Source organism: Pezoporus occidentalis, unplaced genomic scaffold, assembly GCF_034315485.1.
Source record: "Pezoporus occidentalis ecotype Australia unplaced genomic scaffold, CSIRO_AGI_Poc_V1 ctg200, whole genome shotgun sequence".
Lineage (NCBI taxonomy): Eukaryota > Metazoa > Chordata > Aves > Psittaciformes > Psittacidae > Pezoporus > Pezoporus occidentalis.
Window position 1 is genome coordinate 1184219 of NW_026913857.1, and position 23163 is coordinate 1207381.

The following is a 23163-nucleotide window of genomic DNA, read 5'->3' on the forward strand; positions in this document are numbered from 1 at the left end:
CAGTGATAAGGAGAGCTGAGCCAGCAGTGGCTGCACATCAGAGCTGATGCTTGTCAGGACCAGCATGCTGAGCCCAGCTGTGGTATCCACAGCGGCTCACCACTCTTCAGCCGGGAGACAGTCAGCAAAAGGGAGTTCTCCCAGCAAACTGGAGAGGCTGGCATCCCCCCAAGGCTTTGCACACACCCTCCCATCATTTCTTCATACCTCTGGCAATGAAGAGTTTGGTTTAATTACCAGGTCCTGTTGCTCACAGCAAACAATTTTTTTTGCTTGTCCCAAAGCACCCTTGAGAAATCATCTGCTCCACAGCATTTGGTATCAAAGAAGGATTTGCACTGAGCTGCACTAAGAGCTCACCACTACCCTCTTCATTAGCGATGTGTGTCACTCAGCTGCAGGCTACCCCAGCATTTCCAAACTATTCAGAGCAAAGGCAAGGTGCATGCTGGCAGAAGCTGTGCCTTTGCATGCAAGGCAAAGCAGGCCAGAGGCAAGTACATGCCAGCAGCGATGGTCACAGGATGTGCAGGAGGTGGCAACTTCAATCACAGGGCAGCATTTTGCTGCTTCATCCCAGAGCTTCCCTGCCTCAGCATATCCCAGCCAGTCACTCCACTCTTGCAGGAGTGCTGCTGAGAGCAGCACACAAGTCAGGCAAAGGCAGCCTCTGCACCCTATGCTTGCAAGGTGCAAACTGATGCCCAAATCTTGCTTATAATCATAGAGTCATATCATCAAATGGTTTGGGATGGAAGGGACCTTAAAGCTCATCCGGTTCCAAGCCCCCTCCCATGGGCAGGGACACCTTCCACTAGACCAGGTTGCTCCAAGCCCCGTCCAACCTGGCCTTGAGCACTGCCAGGGATGGGGCAGCCACAGCTTCTCTGAGCACCCTGTGCCAGTGCCTCAGCACCCTCCCAGGGAAGAACGTGTTCCTAGTATCTCATCTAAATCTGCCGTCTGTCAGTTTAAAGCCATTCCTCCTTGTCCCATCCCTGCAGGCCTCTGTCAAAAGCCCCTCTCCAGATTTCTTGTCAGCCCCTTTAGGCACTGGAAGCTGCTCTAAGGTCTCCCCAGAGCCTTCTCTTCTTCAGGCTAAACAACCCCAGCTCTCCCAGCCTGTCATCGTAGGAGAGGTGCTCCAGCCCTCTGAGTATCTTAGTGGTTTCTTCTGGACTCACTCCAGCAGGTCCATGTCCTTCTTATGTCGGGGGTCCCAGAGCTGGATGCAGTACTGCAGGTGGAGGTTCACAAGAGCAGAGTAGTATTAATCATTTAGGTAGCTACAGTGGTTATGGCAGTGTTCAGCAACAATAGATTTTGCTGATGTTTAATTGCTTTTGTCCACAGCAGGGTTTTCCAGCTGGCATGAGAACCAAATCACTGCTTCCCAGGAGCAGGAACAAATTTGCTGCCCCACAGCTGAGGACTGGGGTTCTGCCATGGACCCACACTTGTATGACCATTGCTCAATATGTTAGGCAATAAACTATATTATGTGGACTGAGAAACCTGGTAGAAAAACTCACTGGAGAGCTACCACTGTGCAGATCAGTCAGCCAGGCTAATGATGCTGAATATCCCCAACTGCAGGGAGGGAATAATGCAAACCATCACTGAAATCCCACTCACATTAGGCAGCCACTCATGAGGAAAAAGAAAAAGTTTTAAAATGCCACAGGAGCCCCAAGTCATTAGTTTTGTCAGGAATTTTGCTTTCTCAGATCACAAGGAAAAAAGCCTTCAGCTCTGTGGATTCAGAGGAGGCCTGAGAGAAGGGCGAGCTATGTGCTTAGCTGCAAGCCATGGAAGCTGATTATTGTCAATTTAGTATTTTATATAAAAAACATTACAGATCCCCATCTCTGCCAGAAACAAACATCCTGCAAGTTCCTTCACCTCACTGGTTCCAGCTAGAAAAGAAAAAAGTATGACCAAATGCTCAATTTTTTCTGTTTCTCTTTATTTGCGTGATTTTTCTATACTATTTACAAGCATGAGTTCCTACAACTGGTAGGAAGTGGAAATTACTAGATCACACATGCCAAAAAAAGATTTCTGCTGATTCTAAAGAAGGTCACAAAAATGACTACAGTTTTCTCGGAGTAGTAAACCAGGAGTACTCCACTGCAGAACTTGAGCTACGTGGAAAAAGGTGTTTGATCCAAGGCAACTGTAAGGGAATAAAAATACATCTGTCCTAAGCAGCATCTGTCAGCAGAAATGATGCTGGAAACTCTTGTGAGAAGACTAAAAGCTCATAATAAGAAACAACAGTCAAAACCATGATGTTGTGTGTGATCAATATGAAAATCCGTCAGGCTGATGCAAGTCTCCACATAATCCACATGCTATCACAATGTATCTACATTTTTTATTAAGCTGGGATGATCATGGTCACATTTTGTACTGCTGAAAATCCAGCTAATAAAGGGAATTGTTAGAAGCTGTTTGAGTGCTCACTGAAAAACTATTTCTAAACTCCTTTCACCTTCCAATTCTGGATTTTACCATTATAACAAAGCACTGAAGAGCCCAAAACAGGGTTTAAAACTGTTCTGTTCAATTCTGTCACATTCAAAAAATGACCAATTTTGAGCAGCACCATTAAAACACCCAGACATGTCAATGCCCAACACTTTCAGAGTGATCAGACTTAAATCACAACTTCTCTCAGTTTCATTTCATGTTCTTCAGTCTTCACCTCCTACCACAGGCCTGGGACTAGCTGCTCTCAAGCTTTCACACATGTAAAATAAAATGGAAAGCCCATGGGAAATCCCAATGGAAAACCCCTTTCTTTCCCCCCCTCAAGCTGCTGTTCCTGTACCAGACACCCAAGCCCTGCACATGTCCTCTCCCAAAACACTGCAGTTTATACCCAACGTAGCAGCAGCAATTGCTGTCTGATGCTGTAGGTGCAGCATCTCACCCAGGCACCCTGACTGCTCAGCTCATTGCCTTGCCATGGCCACCCTAAATTCCGTATCAGTCCAAGACAGAGCCCTTCTGACTGTTCTACATGCTAACATGTGCAAGCAGAATAAACCAAGCCCTTAAAACCCTGCAAAATCAGGGCCTGCCATCAGTTTGAATAATCCCTGTTAATTTCCAAGTCACCAATTATGCTTATGCTTGTGTCACAGGGTTTTCATTATTGTTTCTTCCAAAAGACTACAGTTTTGACTGAAAAGCAGAAGTTTGAGCTGGAAGAACTCATGGTAAAGGAAAAGTTATTTGCTGTGATGCCAGTGGGTCATTAGGCCTGGGCTACAGAGGTAGAATTTAATTTCTAGTCTAGAGATTTCAAGGCTTCAGTATCAGATAAAGCTAAAGGGATCACAGGAAAGCTAAACAGAAAAGCAGCTTTCCTAGCTGCACAATAATAACCAGGCTTTGAATTCACATTGAGTACTGTTTCAAAGTGAGTTTCAAATATTCTTCCCTTTTCTTGCTATCATCATAGTAGAAGGTGATTTTTTAAGATTGGATGGGTACTGTTGAGCAAAGCAAATGAAGAAATGACACAGAAAATACCTTGTCTCCCATAAAACACTCCTCATGTGGTATCACAGTAATAGTTCAAATCGTTTCTCCTATTCACCATTCAGACTACCAAGTTGTTATTTATGCTGTTACACCTTCATCTATAGCAGGTTTTAAGTTAATACTCCTCTTCATCAATACCTATGGAATGAAGATATTTTCCCTTTCAAACAAAAAATGTTTACAACACCAACACAATACCCACAGACCTGCAGCAAAGAGAAACAATATGCAGTGAGGGATGGGGGGGGGGCGGGGGGGGGGCATTGGAAAGAAATGGAAAGTCAGACAGACCTTCTGCTCCAAGGGCTCTTTCAGTAGGAGGATAAGATATCCCACTGCTGATGCAGCCTGCAAGGCTGGCTCAGCATGTTTTTCCTTTTGCAGCCAGGGAAGGACATTGATTGAGCTCTGTGAGGCATCATGGGAGCGGCGTGTCAGGCTGTGACAAACTTCTAAGGAAATGTGCAGTAAAGGCACTCGTAGCCTGTCGGGATAAATCAAAGAGTACAGGAACCATCCCAGCTGTTTATGCCACTGCAGAGTAAGTTTAATACTAAGGTATTTTGTCTGCAGCCACACAAGGGATGCAGCCGCCTGCCTTGTGTAATGAGTGTCAAGCCAGGGGGATCTTTGTTCTCTGGTCCCCAGTTTGCTACCACCAGTGGTAATACACACCCACATCCCAAGGGTGGATGGAGGTATGGAAATGTTTGCAAATCTTTGTGTCCAGGGAGACATTCTGCAAACAGCAGAAGGAGCACTAGTGTCCCCGGAGATCCAAAGTTCCCCATGGTGTCACAAACCATACATCTCTCTGCTAGTTGCTATTTTAGCTCCTCATACTTAAAATGAACAAATATGCTTCTCTTTGCCTATACCTCCAACCTTTTTAGATCATGACAGGCCTCTCCCTAGTGAACCTACCATCTGCCCATGTGGTATCTAAATTCATAAGATGTCTAAGGGTTTCTTATCATACTGTTTGTAAAGCCTGGAGGACAAAGGACAGAGCCAACCCAGATTCGCTAGGGAAAACAGAAAGGCACCAGAAAAGAAGCCAGTTCAACTGATTTTACCCTAAGGGACAAAAGGAGGTTTAGTAGGTCTTTTATAAAATGTCACAGAGAAAAGCGTTATTGTCCTACAGGGAAAAATGGGCCCATTAACAAATGAGGTGAGAGTCAAGTGAGAGGTAAGAGGTCTGAAACAGCTACATTCCTCAACACCTTTAAACTGTCTGTCTTCACACACTTCATTTATTTTGGATAGCAGCACTGCCTATGCCAGACTAGGAGTAAAGGGGACTGTAAAAAATACCTGGGGATAAATGCGAGTGGTTTTAATATTAATAGACAAAACCTAATTGATTTGAGCATCATGATTTGGATTTTATAAAACAGCCAAATTAGGACCCTCCCAAACACATGCCCATATGGGTTTCTCATTTTCCTTAGAGCATTGCTGGGCATACTTTAGCAACTCTACCTGAGTGGAAACAGAGCTCAGGGGAGCTACTCTTGTATTTACAAGTTAGGTAAATGCCCACTGAATGGAGGCCAAAGCAATCATGGCATTTAATTAATTCTGACAAGTTGCAGGCAAGTGAACTGAAGAAAAGAGGAAAAAAGTGGCACTGCAACAAGACAGCTTTTCCACAGCCTGCAAACACCAAGAATAGATAAAAATATTCCATAATACTCTCTTGGATTGTATGGGGAGAATTAATAGAATTATATTTCTATACACTGACCATAAAAGCTAATGTATAAGAAAGCCATATGTATAATATATATATGATGCCCATAGTCTTAATGCCATAACCTGTTCAAGGGAAAACATACGAGCAACAGAAACTGCAAAGACAGCAAGGAGGAGCGAGGAAGACCCAAATGGAGGGATAAGGCTGTACCAAAAGGGATCTCCAGCTGGGTTCCTGCTTGGCTGGGACGAGTGTGGAAACGAGATGAAGAGCAGGAGCACATGAGGGCAGAGCTGGCCATGTACTCCTTCGTCACAGCTAACTGTGTTTATTGGCAGACCACAGGCGAAGGGCTAGGGTGACAGAAACATGATTGCGTTAACAGCTAATTATGTGTGTTAAAAGTACCAAAAGGTCAAGGGGGGGGGGGGGGGGGGGGGGAAGTTTCTGCTGACATGTGGCAGCGTTTTAGGGAAGTCCAGTTTCTCCTGAGGTCTTGTTGACTCTGATTTGCTTGCTGTTAATTGGAGGAAGAGGTAATGAGAACTGACTAATCGCCGAGCCATTCACCCTGCAGACTCATTGCGGTGTCAGTCATTATATCTTGCTAATCACTCAGACAAAACTAAGTTTTACAAGGATTTCAGTGACTGGTCGGCACCCTTCCTTGGCTCATTGTATTTGCATTGTATTTAGTTGTCCTTCCCTCTACAGTAAACTAATAAAAACTCTAGTGGTGACATACCTCAGCTGACACAGCAGTGAAAGCATCATGGTGTCTGCTCTAATTCTTGGAGAGCTTGCACTGAAGGTCCCAGACACGCTAATGTCATTGCTCATGTCTTCAATGTTCCTGTGACCCCTGCAAACTAAATTAATAGAGGTCTGTTAGCATCTGTTATATGCACACCTCTCTGCTTCTCTGGGCAAACACGCATGAGTGCTATCGCTTATTTCAAGATAAGGCTTAAAGGATCAGAATTTAATTGCAGCAGTAAGCTCCAGGTATGAAACAAGGTGTTTGCATTAGAGCAATTTGTCACAGAACTTGGAGGGAAAGAGCAGCAGTCAGATGATCCATCGCGCACACACCTCGTTTAAATGCAATTCAATTTAGGCAGCCCATGTGGCACAAAAATTAGAAAGATGACTTAACAAAAAGCATGGAAGAATACATCTGAACCCAGGTGTCAGATACATTTGTGTGCGACATTCATGGAGGAGCTGTCCAAGAAAGCCTGTCGCCATTAATTGCTAGGTCGCAATTAAGGTGGCAGCCAATGTTTAAAGCCCTCTCTTCACCCTTTTTTCCCTTCCTCCCCCGTTTTCCCCTTTTCTGGCCATATTTTAAATGTAACATAGAACGAAAAATAAGGATAGACCAATGTGCTCTCCCCCACACTGCAGTACAAGGCTTAAGAGCACAGCTGGGCCAGGACGAGTGGATTTCTATGCAAACTACATACCGAATGTCTTCATTTGTTGCTTTGCATAGATAAGAAAATTAAACTAAGTTAACTGTATCGTTTTAAAGTCACCATTCAGCCTTTCAGTTGTGAGAGATGAGTTTTACTTACAGTGCTTCCTCTGGCATTCAGGGGAGGATTTGGCAATCCTCCCTGGGTCTGGTTCTCAGCAATTCTCTGACATGGGGGCAGTTAGTGTCTTCATTGCACATAATAGTGCTGTAGAAGTCAGGAAAAATGGCTCTTTTCTAGCCAGTTTACCCCTTTTCCATCTGACAGAAGTGACTTCCTTTTCCAGAAGTCAATGCACCCTGAGCATTGACTTCACGCTTGTCTCTGCTAGCATGTATGGAAGGAACACACATTAGCAGACAAATGCTGAGAGCCTGCTAATGTTTGCAAAGAATACCAAATCCCACATTACTGCCCTGTTCAGGGGATAAGAGAGCCCCAGTCTGACAGGACAAAGAAGTGGCAGCCTTACTACTATGCGACCTGGGCTGCAACATCTGATTCAGGGAAATGGGAAGTTACAGCTCTTCTTCATCACTCAGTAAACCTGAAAATTAAACTAGATTGTGACACAATTTCAAGTCATTGTAACTTCACTTCTCTAAGAGGGTGATACTTGATTTACACAGGGGCAAATTAGAACCAAATATCAAACCTAATGAACCTGATTATGTTTGTATTTACACCAGCATAACCTAATGATGATACACTTTAACATTCACAACTAAAAGTCAAATTAAGTTGTGAATGCTCCATCCCTGGCGGTGTTCAAGGCCAGGTTGGACAGAGCCTTGGATGACATGGTTTAGTGTGAGGCATCCCTGCCCATGGCAGGGGGGTTGGAACTTGATGATCTTAAGGTCCTTTCTAACCCTAACTATTCTATTATTCTATGATTCTATAAAATTACTCACTATTTCGCAGTGAGTAGTTGTGGTGGCTTCTTTGCTTCCCTAGCAATAAATCTACTATATACTGACACTGAAAAGCATTGATCAGGTTTAGAATGCAGACCTATTGGATAAATAAGTATGAGAGTGTGATCGTCACACTTGTCAGACTGAAGGCACTTCAGCATCCAGCATTTAACTCTGAGATGCCTTTTGTGCTGCAGCTTCTTGAGAGCCTTGCCAGCTCCATGCAGGTCCTTCATTCCCGCAGAGCCCACTGATGACACTGCAGCTTGTCTGCACTTTGTTCTGACCCCCACTTTGGGGTCCTCCTCAGAACCTCACTCTATTTACATCCTTGGCAAGAAGGGAATCAAGGCACAGGGGCCAAAACAGGGCTAAACCAAACAGAAGGAATCATCTTTGCAACAAGAAGCATAGAATCCTGGCGCAATTGGAATGTGCTGCATTTGGAGACATCTTGTGCATAATATATTCCTCTCTTCTTGGAACACGATCCTGCTCTCAATTGCTCTTCTACCTCCTCCAAAGGCCAGGCTTTAATGCTGCAGGCAGCAAGGGCACCAGGAGACGCAAGCTACACCTGAGACAAGCTATACACTTCTGAGACAATTACATCTATGAAAGTTTAGCATAAAGCTCAGGAGAGCAGAAAGCAGAGCATTGTCAGTCACGAGCTTTTAGTTCTCAAACATCCTCCTGAAAAAAAGGTAAGATAAAGCCAAACCAGATTAACCAACTTCAAAGCAAGCAGGTAGACATTTACAGCATGCTAAAATAGAAGGCAGCTGCTGAGAGCACTAATGAATAAAACAGGTAGAGCTTCCTTACTGACTTGCTCCTTGTCCCTTCCAGGATTTTGAAAGTCTCCTGTGAGTCCCATCCCACAACGAGATTAAAGAATCCAGGAAAAGCAGGAACGTCTGCTGCAGAAATGTTTAAGAGACCGACACAGGCACAGTAGTGGAAGCTCTTTGGAATAGTTTTCTCCAATTAGTTATCCAAGGAAGAAAGATATTGAACAATGCTTACAAAGAATACACAAAGCACTTGTTGCTGTAGTAATCATCAACTTTCTAAGTAAAATTAAGCAATTTGCTAATTAAGACTCATGACAATTCATCATTACAGTAACTGTGCACTTCAGATGATTCATTGCCCCATAACCAGCTCCCACTATGCAGGGCTGTGTATAACAGCTGCCTCCACTGCACAGAGGAAGCATGGTTTCTTCCCTGCTCTGAGTGGTCCTGCTCATCAGTAACTTTGGCCTGGCTCTGGGTGGCTGCTGCTTTCCAAAGGAAAAGGTGGTCCCTTGACCTCCCACTACCTGGGCCTCCACTCACTGGGACTCGCCCATCACTGTGCACCTCACTTACTGAGCCTCCAACACACTGGGCACCACGAGTGGATATTCAGCCTTGAGAAGGAAGCTGTGAGCACGGAGCCCTCCCAAGGCACAGCCATGCCTCCCCTCCCTTGGGCATCATCCAGAAGATCCTTACATCCCTTACATGGAAGTAACCCTGAGAGCTTGAATCACCCACGGAATGTGACTCTTTGCTCTCTGATAATCTCTCAGCTTTCTAAACATTTTCCCTTCTTCACCTCAAGAAGGGTAAACAATCTGACGCTGTTTTAACAGAAGAGTCACCAAACTGCATAACTTGATTACATTGCTTTACACTGATGCCCATGCTATTTGCAGGATGCCCCTATCCACGGCAGGAAGCAACACCCATATTAAGAGGTTTGTATTTTATGTTCATCTCTGATGTAGCCTCTCCCACTTAATCACCACAGTTCGACCTCTCCATCTCAGGTTCACAAAATGCAGGCAAATCCCCAGGAGCTGTGAGATTAACATAGCCTATCTCCAGGGGGTTCTGCAGTGAAACAAAGGATAGTTGAGGAAACTCAGCACTACAGCTGCAGGACCACACCAGGGAAACACCATGACTACTACACGACACTCCAGCTTCCCAACTTCAGCACAGCAAGTGTTCACAACACTGAGGGAGCACCAATTTCCTGTCCCCATGAGCTATCATTGTAAGGACAAGACAAATTCGGCACAATCCCTGTGTTGAATACAACGACCCCTGTGGGCAATGCAGGCCCACGCTGTCCTGAAGAGCCCTGTGAGGGCTGGGCTTGCCACTGCTGGTGAGAGCCAAGCCCTCTCAGCCCTCGGTACGCTGTCCCGTTGTGCTGGCAAAACCAGCTGAGGCCATGGAGTGGTCTGAAACCATCCCAATCACCTGCCAGCTGAAATGGGACATTTTAACTTGAACCATCCTCAACTGGTCCCAGCTAGCTCCATCAGCCTCCATAATTCAAGGTGCAACCTCTCTGAGAGTCCTCTCCTTGCTTTACTTCTTGACTTGTCTCTGGGGTCTTCGGGGAAGGGCTGTGTGGTGTAAATCTACCTCCTTGAGACTGGATTTTTCTGGGGCTGGGTATTTGGCACCTGTAAAGCACAGGTCAAGGTGAATCCTAGAAATACCACAAAACCAGCCCAGCAGGCTGTGTTGAGGAGGGAAGGATGCTCATCAGCCACATACACTCTGCAACACAGATGAAGGCTACTAACCTAAACCTTTGCACCTCTAGGGTAGCTGGAAGAGCCTGGCAGCACCTTCCAAAGACCTGCCATGTGCCTGGCTTTGACATCTTCCAAAGGGCTTTTTCAGCTCAGCTAGCTGTTTGCAAGCAGATCTCACAGCAGAAAGCAAAGTCCTGTCTAGCAGAGCAAGAGGGTACATTGATCATAGCAGTCAGCACATCCACCAGCCCAGAAAGGGATGTGTTCCATCCATCCATCACATACAGCAATAGGACAGGAGAGCAGCAACAAGGCTGACAGTAACCACTGGCATCAAGTCAAGCAATGCCCAAGTCAAGCAGCATTGGCAGGTGACATTCCTGCAGCATCAGTGGCACGCAACACAAACTCCCTCCTGGGAACACGCTCTCACACACCCAGACTCTCCACACAAGCCTTTTGAAGAGGGAATGGCCTTGAAACATCGCTCACAGGGGTAGAAACAGAGACACCAGTGAGGAAAATACCTGCAAGGGGAGAACAGCAGCAAACAGGACTAAGAGCTTCCTCCCCCAGCATCATTTGCAATACTGGCCCATCTGAGAACAGACCATTCCATTGCAATGGTGTGAGTCTGAGGTTTGTAATTTTGGACTGGGGCTTTCCTCAAAGGACCAGATGTGCCTTACTGCAGCCAATGAGGCAGGTGGGAGAAATTAAGGGCCCATTGCACTTGCTCACTAAAAAGCACCAGCCACACGTGAAGCATTATCTTTGCAAGGTCTAAGCCAGGGCTCCAACTCCACATTTATGTTCAGCATCTGACAGAGAGGCAAGCTCAGGGGAGCTGAGGAGCAAGTTATGTTTGCAGGCTCCTCTAAAGCACATCAGAGCACCCCGGTTCCTCCAGCCCTTCCGCAGGATGGAGCAAACCCTTGCAAAGGCAGGGGAAGGGCTCAAAGCCTAAAAGACACAGCTGTGCTTGGCTTCGCTCCCTGAGGAGCCCCACCTGCCCCCGGTGCCGCTCGGGATTAAAGCCAGAACCGGAGCGGTGTTGGGGGACCTGGTGGGTGGCTGCGGTCATGGATGGAGTGTCGCCTTTGGAGAGATACCTGGAACGCTGTGAAGGGCAGGTAGGGGGGGGGATTAAAAAAAAAAAAATTCACTGCGTTGGCCGGGAATCGAACCCGGGTCAACTGCTTGGAAGGCAGCTATGCTCACCACTATACCACCAACGCGGCGCTGAACCCGTTTTCGATCCCGCCCCTGAAGTGTGACGCCTCCGACGAGCTCCGGCCGTACTATGTGACTTCTCTCGCCGTGATCTGGGAGCTATCCCGTATAGCCTCATGCCGGGAGCAGCGACCCACAGTTTTCCTGAGCTCCTGAGAGCATGAGGAGCGCTGGAGGGTCTCGCTGATGGGGAGGTCGTTCTTAACGCGCTCAAGGAGGAGCTCCGCTGCGTTAGAACGGAGCGCTGTTTGCAGGACCAGCGGGTGCGCTGGGGTGTGTTGGCACTGAGGGGGCAGGACGCTCGCATCTTTTCATGTTGCTTGGTAAACGTTTGCGAAAATTTCTGGTTTTTGGTATTTGGATGATTTGGTCTCGGGAGGTTGCAGAGACCACAAGGTGAGGGTCTAGGAGAGGGCTGGACTCGCAGCTGAGCAGCCTCTTCACACAGGAAACCCTATTTCTATGCTTGTCTCTTGTTACAAGCCACTTACCAGCTCAGAAAATGGGTTTAGGGCAGGTTGTCTAAATCCAGAATGGCAGCTAGTACAGCTCCCTGAATATGGCCCTACAAAGTACATAATGAGATGAGGTATAACCAGGGTTTTGGAAATACTTCTGAGCTGTCTGTATTTCAGACCTGCTGGGATGTTTAATAATAGCAGATGTGTGAGATACCACTACAGAAAGGAAAAAAAGCCAAGTCTGTTGCTTAAAGGATCTGATTTGTGTATGTGGATTGCAAGGATTCCTGCAGTGGAAGTGGAAATGGCTGTTTCCCCTCAATCTCCCCCAGACTTAGTGACCTCTGACAGGATCTGTGTGTGAAATCTCCTTCCTGGCACTGCTGGGAGATGTCCGAAGCTATGCAGTTGATCAGGCCTTCAATAAAGTTAATTAACCTAGAGTCTATAGCAAAACCCCTTGGCAGCCAGCCCAATACAAACAGTCTTGTGCCCCCTTTCACATCCTTTGAGCCTCTGTCTAACAAGCAGGCAATCCTCCCCAGCACTTAACCCTATAAGTGCTTTTCCCTATACCAGTTATATGGAAACCTGATGAGAAAGGAAGAGTTGCTTTCTGTTTTGACCTAATTTATGTAGTTTGTTACTTTTTTCTTTACTTATTTTACAGCTGTTTAATAATTCCAGCCTCATTTTTCTATCAGTTCCTTTAAGCTGTGACACAAACTGGGTTTTGGTTTTTGTTTTTTTTACTATTATCGCAGTCTTTGATGCCCCTTAGTATGATGTGTGCATATTCCTACAGGCTCAGTATATTGTTATTAGTAACTGTTAATACATTTGTATCTGGCCTTTTAATTCTCGGGTAGTGCTCTTGGATCACGTTTTCCAAAGAGTCAATGGGTTCTGGAGTACTTTGTCTTACCCAATAGCACTCTGCCCCAACTGATCTCATATGGGGCTCTGCATCTAAAAATCAGTTTTAGAAACAGTTTTGAATGTAGGTGTTGGTGGTCCTTTCAGAGCTTGACCTGATCACATCTGTATTCAAGCTAGTAAGGTTTCTCTGGGAGGATATGTCACTTAGGGTTTTCCTAGTATCTATAGGCAAATACAGTGGGAAGTAGAAGTAGAGATCTCCCCTTGTGCATGGCTGCATTAAGTGAGGTAATTAGCACAGGACATAGAGCAGCACTAGCTCAGGGCTGGAAAGCATTGAGCACTGATCTGGAAACTTTGCTCCCACTGGAGCTTAGGTGGTTGCTGCCGACTCAGAGCCTCAGTCTTGTGCACTGTTCCCTGATCTGTGCTTGGACTTTTTGAGTCCTTTTGGATCTCAAGGCAAAAATGCCTGAACAAACATAAAACCTCTTGTATGTATGGATCACCTAGTCCAAGTTCTCACCTGCTGGGGGTATTGGCAGAAACCACCTTCTTGGAAGATGTATTTACTAACTAGAGGCTTATGTGCTGGTGGAGAAGGGAATAAATCCTTTTCTAAACTCTTGCCTTTTCAATATTATGATGCCTTTTAAATAGCTTTTAATAATAAATCAGTATGCAAGAACTTTGCGGGTATGTTGCATGCTGTGAAAGGACACTAGCTTTGCTGACTGTCTCACTTGAATTAGTCTGGTGACCTCCAGCAGCCGAAGATATAACTGCTCGTGATTCTGTGAGCTGCTGCCCTCTATTGCACAAATCCAAAACAACATTGACACTGTCCTTTGGTAGCAAGAAACAGTAAATTACTGAATGGGAATTAATGCCAGCCAGAAAGTGCCAGCTGTCTTCCCTGAAAAAAAGTCATCAGCAATTGTGGGGGTTACGTGCATAACTGAGGCATGACAATGGCTGTGAAGGGTAAAGTGCCAACGCTGTACCTCCAGTCACAGCTGAAGGTATTTGGTATTTCTTAATTTGTAGTATTACAGGAGTGTTCTAGACTGCCTTTGAAATGTGGTGGAAAAAAGTGTATCTCTGCTATAGAAGTTACCTGGATTTTTATATGCTGATAGACAAGCAAAAGACACAATTTCAAATCTTAAAGATTCTTTAATTATGTCTCGGGGAAAAAAAATGAATGAAACTTCCTCATTGAATAGAAGATCAATCTTAATTTAGTCTTCCAGCTAAAGTAAATGTTTTAATACAAGAGCCTTAATGACACTTTTTCTTAATTCAAGGATGACCTCTCAGCTAGTCCTCAGCTGTTTACTCCCATGAGTCCTTATGATGTAGACCTTCCAATTCAAACCACTGAAGATATGTTTGGTTCTCAACTGAATCAGCCCAAAGATCTTTCTACAGACTTCTCTGTGGATCTCAGCTTTCTTCCAGACATTACCCAAGATGACAAAGAACAAAATCTATCTGAAGATGTTTATGAAAAGCAAAAAGAACTTGATGGCTCAATATCAAGTAATGAGGACAGTGGCATCTTTGTGGATGAAACCAGCTTGTCATACCCAGGTGCAACTCAATCATTTCCTGAAGCATCTGGCACATGTCCTCCTCTGATACCAATGACTCCTATGACCCCAGTGACACCTGCATCAGAAAGCTCTGGCATAGTTCCTCAGTTACAGTAAGTTTATCTATTATACATATAGCATATGTAAGTCATAGCTTTGCTAAAACTGTGAGGTACTGCTATGATTTCTGAGAACACAGCAAGCAGAGTTTGGGCTTAAATAAGCCCACCAAATAAAAACTATAGAGGGGCAGTTACTCCTCTTTGAGGAGACATGGAGCAAATAAACTGACAATATTAGAAGGTAACTGAATACTGTGCTGATCAGTGCAACACAAAAATGGAAGTGGCGCGGAACAGTACACAGCTTAGCAAAATGGGAGAGTGGACTTGATAAATATGCTGAGTGAGCATCTGAAATGCCTCTGGCTTGTTAAGTGGAAAAAGCCTCTTCTGGGAGACAGAAGCTGAAGTCTCAGAGGGAGAACAGTTTGGTAGAAATTATATATATAGCATGTTTTGTTAGTTATTTCAGTCTGCAGGATGAAAAGACAAAAATACTTGAAAAGGAGGATTTATTCCAGCAAGGAGAATGTTAAGGATGACAGCAGACTCTAGGGATTTAAAGATGTCAGCCTGTTTTTCTGAGAACACTAAACAGTCTGAAGTGAGCAAAGGAAAGGGGCATGAAAAGAAGTGTGAGAAATTCTGGGCTCATTTAAAGGTCCTGTCTAGGCTAGAGCAACTATGAAGTAGTTTATACCTGTAGAGAATAATATACTTTTAACTAATTTAAGTGCTGTAGTAATTCTGTAAATACTCAGTAATGGTTCAATTTAAAGCTGTAGAAGGCTTCAGTGCTGTAGTTATTGGAAGACACACGAACTTAGTATTCAGGGACTAATAATTTCATACCCTGTTATATCTCAGAAACTGTAATTCTGGTATTGAATTACTTAAGTTTTGCCAAAAGTAGCTTAATGCTAGAGTAGAGAATAGGTAGGCAGAAAATTAGTTCATGGTAATTATTAATTGGAGTGTGTTGGGAGTTGGCTCTGCAGCGATTTGCTTTTACAAGAAAATTCCCTTCTCATTTCTCAGGAATATAGTGTCGACGGTAAATTTGGCTTGTAAACTAGATCTGAAGAATATAGCTCTACATGCCAGAAATGCAGAATATAACCCAAAGGTAAATATTAAGAACTCGCTTACCTTTCTCAGTGCTGATGGATTCTAATATGCAAATTCATTATGAGCTGTGTACTCTAACAGCACTGTCTTGACCCACAGGGGAAAATCATAAGAATCTACAACTTGGGCCTCTTAAATGAAAAGAAATACAGGGGACCACAATGATACGTGTTTTTAATTTGAATAAATCCCCAGCAATGAGATGTTACTAAGGTATTTTAAGAAGGGAGGTGAACTCTCCCACATGTGGCCAGCTACCTCCAGCTGAAATGGCTCAAGCAGCCCTCAATGGGAGGGACAAAAGATCTGCCCTGAAACTCCTGGCTGAAGAAAAGAGAATTACTGGAGTGAAACAGATATTACATGATACTTACAGAAAGTGGCCTAGACTGTAGAATTTCACTAGGAATAATGGGCTTTCTAAAAGTGACTCCACACTGCTGAACAAGAACTAAGGGACAAAGCAGTAGTCCTGTGATTGTAGTTTTAAGGTCCTGGGGGGTGGTGGGGGGGTGGTGGGGGTGGTGTGTGGAAATAACTTTGCAGTGGTAAACAAAGACTCACAAATTAAATGCATGCTGTGCTGAGCTTTGAAAGTGACCATTCTTGGAAGAATAAATACAAAATACAGTACCAATCAAATCCCTTAGCTGGACAGTGAGGTCTTCTTTTGAATTTGTAGAGGTTTGCTGCTGTGATCATGAGAATCAGGGAGCCACGAACAACAGCCCTCATCTTCAGTTCAGGAAAAATGGTCTGCACAGGAGCAAAAAGGTATTTTTTTGTGTTGTGTTTTTCCTTCCCTCTAAAGGCCTGGGTCTTGCAGCTCTGCCTGTTTCTGATGAACAATGTCAGAAAGCCTTGTTTAAATTATCTACCAAAGGGCTGTCATAATCACAGAAAACAATGAAGCACTGGTATTGAAAAATGTCTCGCTTTCTTCATGATGCAGCTTAGTAATTACTGAACTGTGTACTTCTGCCCTTGCATGTAGATTGAGCTGAGCAGACATCAGCAGAAAAGCTGTTAAAAGATTTGTTAAAAGCCCAGGAACTGATAAGGGGCTATTTGCATTTCTCACCAACTTTAAAGTGAGTTAGTACGTAACTTTTGTCTGTCAAGTCTCTCCTCGGTGTCTGTGTTCGCTGGTCAACACATCTGCCTCTAGAGAAAAAAATGGGATTGGAGAAAAGCACATCTTATTTCTGTACTCTGAGGCTGTTCTCAAGTTCAGCAGCTGCCTTATTTTTTTATATCCCTAAACTGTCAGTGAGACAATGCATTAACTTACAGCTTAGGAGGACCCTTCTCCAACCCCTGCCACCACCCCTAGTAGCTAGATGATTCTGCTGGTACCTGCAGTCTATCTCTTGGATCGGCTCTGAGAAGCTGGCGTAAAGAAGTGAGAAAGAGGCCTCTGAAGAAGGAAATTCTGGGATGATGCAGCATGCTGCAGTGTATTCACATAGGCCACAGGAAAGTGAATGACAAAGTGCCTTACTCCTTCTAGCTTACCAAAGCGGTTCAGGGGATAGAGGCATGCTATTTTGAGCAGGAGCATATTTTTTTTTCTGGAGTTTAGATTAGCATGATGGTGGCTCTAAACTGACTTCCATCTTGAGAGCAGAAGAAAACACTAATAAAAGCTGCTTTCCCCCTCTGCCCTTTCCTTAGTGAAGAGCAATCACGTCTTGCAGCCAGGAAGTATGCACGTGTGGTACAGAAGCTTGGGTTCCCTGCCAAGTTCCTGGACTTCAAGATACAGAATATGGTTGGGAGCTGTGATGTGAGGTTTCCCATCCGGCTGGAAGGCTTGGTTCTCACTCACCAGCAGTTCAGCAGGTATGTGGAAGTAAGAGTTACAACTTGGAGCAGTGTCTTTTGTAAGCTGCCAAACAGATGCAAATTCTGAGACTTACAAGCCTGGCAAAAAAAAAAGAGTAATAATTAACCAGATACTGAATATCAAGCATGCCTTTTACTCACTAAAAGACAATGCTCAGCAGTTCAGCAAGCATGAAATGGCTGTAGATGCCATGTGTGATGATAAAGATAGTAAAGTTTTCTTCGGTAATTCCTGTTCCAAGTGGGGCACAAGCCACAATGACCCTCTGCTTAATTGCCAGGATGGCATACAGCAGCTAGCAGTAAAGCTTTCAGTGCTTAAAACTATGACTGACACAATTGAACAGGGAAGTGTTCTTCTAAATTGCCCTCCTGTGTGGTTGTCCTCCTGTGTGGTTGTTCTGGGTTCACTGCTTTTTCCCTGCAGGGACACCATAAACACCAGCTTTAGAAACCTTGCAACTGAGAGCATACTACACTAGTGTTGAGTCACTTCTGAGGTAAATTGGATGTGTGTTAGATCTGGTTCAGATGAAGGGCTGAAGAACTGCAAGAAGCTCCTGGGTTGTTGGCTTAGTTGGTTAATGAAGATACTCTTTTTTGTAAAAGCTTTCTTTGACCATGAATATTGTTGACACTATCTCTGTTGCTGTATATCAGCTATATCTGCCAGACTTTCATTAACCTGAGCAGTGATCACAGTTTTACTAGTCTCCTGTTATTGCCAAGTGCAATATCAAACCTTAGTGGGTATTTGTCTGCACTGCAGACCATGTCAATAGGAAAATAACCAGTCTTGATTAAGCACTTCAGGTCTAATTGCAGCAGCTCTTAAGCTACTTGAACCTGGTCTGTGTTTTTGCTCCACTGTGAACCTTTAATACAAAGATGGCCTCTTAGGCATCTGATTTGAAGGGAGTTATCTGCAAAGATAAGGTTTCTGACCTTCAGGTATGAAGCCAGACTGCAGCTGCAGAATACACTGAAAATATCATGTGTTTCTGGAATATCACTTAGGTTCTCTTTCTCTGGGTGTCTTAGCCATCAGTTTAAAGTAAACCCATAGATGAGTGATAGACAAGCTGTGCCTTCAAGATGGGCTTGTTAAGAACTACTTATTGCCATCACTGAGGAAAAGATGATTTTAGCACTGACAAAATAAAAGTTGCCTTTTATTAGCACTGCATTTAGTACATTGCATTTAATTTGGGGACTAAATATAAAAGATTGACTTGGCTGTCATCTCTTCTTTACTGTGCAAGATGCTTCCTGATAAGGACTTTTTGCAGACTAAGAAGGATTTGAGTACTATTTGAAGACTACAATAACTTTTCAATGCTATGGAAAAATCACTTTCAGAAGTGGCTCAGAAGTCTTTAAAAGTAAGCATGAAGAACTCCTATCAGCTCCAACTGGGATGACTGGGTTTCTTTTAAAGATATCTAAAACCTGACCTGCCTTTCTCTGGGTAGCTAGCCAAAACCTAGGTTTAACTATTCTATTGCTAATATAATTAAAGAGCACTTCATGTGTACAACAGTGAAACAGTATTTGCATTTTACTCATCTTACCTCCTTGTTTTGAAACAGCTATGAACCTGAACTGTTTCCTGGCCTTATTTATAGGATGGTCAAACCAAGGATAGTGCTGCTTATCTTTGTGTCTGGAAAAGTTGTACTGACTGGTAAGTGGTCTCCCTCTATATATCTGTAATCAAGAGCCACCACATTTTCTGAGAGCATTTAAATTGAACATTAGCTAAATGCCTATCTTGTAACAGTAGAGCCACTCGACAATCATTTTAACGCCTACAGCTGCTTATCTGTGTTTTCCACAGATAACAATATCTGTATTGTTGCACTAGAAGCTCATACTGCTTCACGTACTGTCTCAGATTTCCCCGTCATTAAATCTGAGTATCTTTATTCATAGCATAATGCCATGTGTCAATGTACAGAATCCCAACAGGATGATGACATGCTAGTAATTACTCAGTTGCTTCCATATGAATATCACAATAAGCAATTTAAAATTACTTGGACAGGAAGCAAACTTCTTAAAGCACTTCACTTAAACATTTAGAAGGATTATTAGAGGAAAGGGTGGAGATCTAAGAACTTGTTCCAGACTGTCTGGCCAAAACACTCATGAGGCAAAAGCCTTGCTGAGTAAGCGTGCTCAGTAGATATCTGTACCTCAGACCCTATGTCAAAAACTGTTGAATTCTCAAGTGCATGTTCCTATCACATCCTTATTCAAAGCTTGTGAAATACTTTTATTCTGATGTACTGAAATATAAATGGTACTTGTCCCCAGAGGATCTGAATGCTTTGAGTTATGTGAAAGACAAAAGGGAAGTGCCTGCCTTAGCCAGAGATTCTCGCTAACATAAATCACAAGTTAGCTGAAAATGGAGCACTCTGTACTAAGCTTAAATGCTTCTCCAATGTTCCCCCACCTTCTTGTGTCCAGTAAAATCACACTGGACAGTTCCATTCCACAGATAACTTGCATTTTTGCAAGTTATTTTTACAGTAATTGTAGTACCCGTGAGTGTACAGGAGGCCCAGAAGCATTAAGGGCCCAGAAGCCCCTGTCTGTGAACACTGGACCCAACTGTTAAGGAGAGAACTGAATTTGAGCGGAGAGGTGCTTTTTCCTAATTGAGAAAGCAACTTGAAAGTAACCTTACTTTGGAAGAGAAGGTTGTAGTAATGCAGGTGAATTAGTCATGTCCAAGTGTGTTCTGAGGGAAGGGTTTGCACAGTCATCCTTAGCAGCATTTAATCTAACTGCTAATTCATTTAAATGCAGTTTTCTTGTAGCTGATGTATGTTGTACTAACACGATAAGAGTAGTGTCAGTGGTATGCAATATTCCTGCCTACTGCATACAGTTAGTGTACAAGACTTGGTATTAAAGATTTACATGCAGTAACATGGTAAAAGGCTAGCTTTGAAATCACAGGTGCCCTGACAAAGCTTAAAAATAGCTTCTCAGAACTGGAGATGGGGAGTTCTCAAAGTGTGGCTCAACTGCCAGTATTAAAATAAAAATCCTTGATTTCTTGTCTGTTTTCCCCACTACCGTATTGACAGGCATAGCTGCCCCTGTTAAGCAGATAACACCATGGTGGTTCTCAGATGCCTTTTTTTTCCCCCCCAAAGCCAATGTTTTGCACCTGTCAAGAGTAGCTAACTACTGGTTTGGTTTCACAGATTAAACAAAAGGTTAGTCTTAAAGAAAGCAAGCTAGAAATTCTTCTTTCTGAGGTGGAGGAAGTGTGATGGAAATGCTGCCTCAAACTAATAGTAAGTTACTTTCAATTCCTGTTTCTTCATGGTTTGTAATCTTGTTAGGTTTGAGTTGTATTCAGTTATTCTTAACTCTGTTAATTCTTGGGTTGTGTTTGTTTTTTTTTTCTCTAAATGTCTTTTTAGGAGCAAAAGAGCGTTCTGAAATCTATGAGGCATTTGAGAACATCTACCCCATTCTAAAAGGTTTCAAGAAACCATAACATGGTCCACAAAGCAACTAAGAATAATACATGGGCTTGTCTTACTATGCATGGAACAGAAGCAAGGGTATTCCTGGACCCACCTGTACTGCTGTGGATTATTAAGCAAACAATACTGTTCTGAATGCTATAAATACTGATGCCTTTCTATGGTTTCTGAAATTGCCAAGTTTTTTGCTTTCAGATTAGCTGTCTGTAACCCACTTGTGTTCTGACAGCTTCTGACAAGCTGAAAAATTTGACAAATAAATGTACTTTGAATAGAATGTATATTAAGGTGGCACTTAAAAGTATTTTGTAATAGGAACCATGTGTCTTTTCCTGCCATTGAACGGCTAAGACAACACTGCGCTTCAAACTAGCTTTATCAAAATCCTCAACATTAAGTGTACTGCAACCTAGATCCTGCAATGTTGTATTTTCATATTTAAACTAAAAATGTATTTTATCTACAATATAGCTTACAAAATCCAGCATGAGCTGGTTTCAGAGTTTTGAAGACGGCTTGTAGAGGACATATACCAAATCCTTCTGATCCTGCTGGTTGGATACACTCTTGTGTGTAATGGTGCTGGTACTCCTTTTACAGAGAAAATGTTCAAGGCCCCTGACTGCTGGAACATACCTAAAAAGCCTGTGGGGGGTGATGTAACTAAACAAATTATCTGATTTGTCACAACAATTAGATTTTTAACAAAATTGGTACCCACTTGTTATGGCTCAAGTTCCCTCAGGTGATGGGAGTTTCTTGCTTGAGACAGACAAGAACATGTTGGTTAGGGAACTGCCTCTAAAATGGTCTTGAGGAAAATACAAAAAGGCTTGGATGCTCAGTTATATGGGATATTTAACAGACTTTAACCAGTGGCACTATATCAAATTTTGTAATTTTTCAGGTAAAACAATGGGGTTCTTGTACTTTGCTTTTTCTCCAAGAAACGCAAAGCTTCCTTTGCAAAAGGTGTCATGCTCAGACTGGTGACGCAAGCAGGAACGCTGCAAAGTAGGAGCACTGCAAAGACTACCTCTTGACTGTTCTGGTATCTTCCATGCTTCCCAGGAAGCAGGGTTGTGTTTTCTGGGACAGGGCTTTGGTGCTTCTAAGTTTGTCTTGTGTCCTTCCCTTGTTTCCTGTTGAAGATGAGATAGCTCTGTCAGGAAACGCCACTAGAGGTTGCTGTTAGATGATTTAAGTGTAACCCAGGCCAAAAGCTTGGTCTGTCCTTTATGGAAATACACAATATGGGCAACGGCTTAATACACGACAGGGTGTTGCAGTCTTGTTGGGCTTAGTTTTGCTGTCACAAGTTTATTTCTGATTCAGTGAAGACACGATTTCAACTTCTGTTTTTGTAATATGTTTCAAGTGCTTTTCTAACTGTGTCTCTGCTCCTCTGGAAAAGAAGTTTGGGAAACTTCATGCACTTCCTTATGATAAACTGATCTTAACTGTTACCAGTTTCTTTGTCACAGTCAAACTGTGGCTTTCCACACTCAAATCTACTCTAAACAGAGGCTTACTTCTCTGTTTTCTAACACTGCAGACTTTCCTTAACTATGGGTGTTTCATTTGTCCTGTAGCTGTAATAGCTTATGAGGTTAAGTTACAATAATCTTTTGCAAGTGAAAAAACAACCCTGCTTTTATTGGCATGCTGGGAAAAGTTTATCTAAGATGACCCCTCTTCAAGAAATTACATTTTAATTAAGAGCTTGCCACATAATTTCACTAGTGAAGTTAATGCTCTTTAAAAGTACAGATACAGTCTTAAAGATAAGAAATGAGCTCTGTGCCTTTTCACTGAGTTACTGATTAAGTTAATGTTTGCTTCTGGTAACTCTTAGAAACAACTGTCTTTGTTCTGGTGTTTTCTGGCACTTCAGTGCACTAGGAATGGGAACAGTGTAGACTGGGATTTTATTTTACCTGGGGCATGTTTTGTTTCTTTTTTTGCTTCAAGTTATTCTGGCTTCTGTGGACTCTGTGTTGTCTCTGCTAATTGCCTGGTGTTTCCCACTATATTCTGATGGAAAGAACTTGCTATTTCTACATAGTAGTTGATTGTATCTATTTAACTCCTGATTCTGGCTCCAACCTTTAGGCTGGGGTGAAGAGTCTTTGTCTGTCACTCTTAAGGATGTGTATCAAGATTTGACACTTCTATTGCTCAAATTGTCCTCTTACAAAGATTAGTGTTGGTATTATAAACATATAGGGGCTGGCTGCTCTACGTAGCCCATGCAGCAGTGTTCCTGACT

General features: G+C 43.3%; 1 protein-coding gene, 1 long non-coding RNA gene and 1 other non-coding gene across 7 annotated transcripts; 1 reads left to right on the top strand and 2 right to left on the bottom strand.

Moving 5' to 3' along the window:
• Positions 1-1699: 1699 nt before the first annotated feature.
• Positions 1700-7462, bottom strand: LOC134163530 (uncharacterized). 2 transcript variants are annotated; one of them, XR_009964761.1, is made up of 4 exons: positions 6829-7462; positions 5997-6120; positions 3844-4036; positions 1700-2176 (listed from the first exon to the last, which is right to left on the bottom strand). It is a non-coding gene; the product is annotated as an uncharacterized LOC134163530 (long non-coding RNA). The 2 variants fall into 2 exon arrangements; XR_009964760.1 differs by having other exon boundaries at positions 1700-4036.
• Positions 7463-11222: 3760 nt separating this feature from the next.
• TBPL2 (TATA-box binding protein like 2) lies at positions 11223-22860 on the top strand. Of its 4 annotated transcripts, none has more exons than XM_062618435.1 (7): positions 11223-11318; positions 14066-14466; positions 15454-15541; positions 16226-16317; positions 17218-17385; positions 18978-19072; positions 20829-22860. In XM_062618435.1, the coding sequence occupies exons 1-7, from the start codon at positions 11268-11270 to the stop codon at positions 20903-20905; spliced, it is 972 nt and encodes a 323-aa protein (XP_062474419.1). In that variant the 5' UTR covers positions 11223-11267; the 3' UTR covers positions 20906-22860. The 4 variants fall into 4 exon arrangements, with proteins under 4 accessions (XP_062474419.1, XP_062474421.1, XP_062474420.1 ...); XM_062618437.1 differs by having other exon boundaries at positions 11244-11318; positions 14209-14466; XM_062618436.1 differs by lacking the exon at positions 11223-11318 and adding an exon at positions 13632-13780 and having other exon boundaries at positions 19014-19072.
• Positions 11352-11423, bottom strand: TRNAG-UCC (transfer RNA glycine (anticodon UCC)). The gene has a single exon. It is a non-coding gene; the product is annotated as a tRNA-Gly (tRNA).
• Positions 22861-23163: the final 303 nt, after the last annotated feature.

Coding starts and splice junctions, on each gene's coding strand:
- TBPL2 (XM_062618434.1), top strand. CDS start 13,724: ATGACAATGGCTGTGAAGGGTAAAGTGCCAACGCTGTACCTCCAGTCA. Junction 13,781..14,065: donor ACCTCCAGTCACAGCTGAAG/GTATTTGGTATT, acceptor TCTTAATTCAAG/GATGACCTCTCAGCTAGTCC. Junction 14,467..15,453: donor GGCATAGTTCCTCAGTTACA/GTAAGTTTATCT, acceptor CTCATTTCTCAG/GAATATAGTGTCGACGGTAA.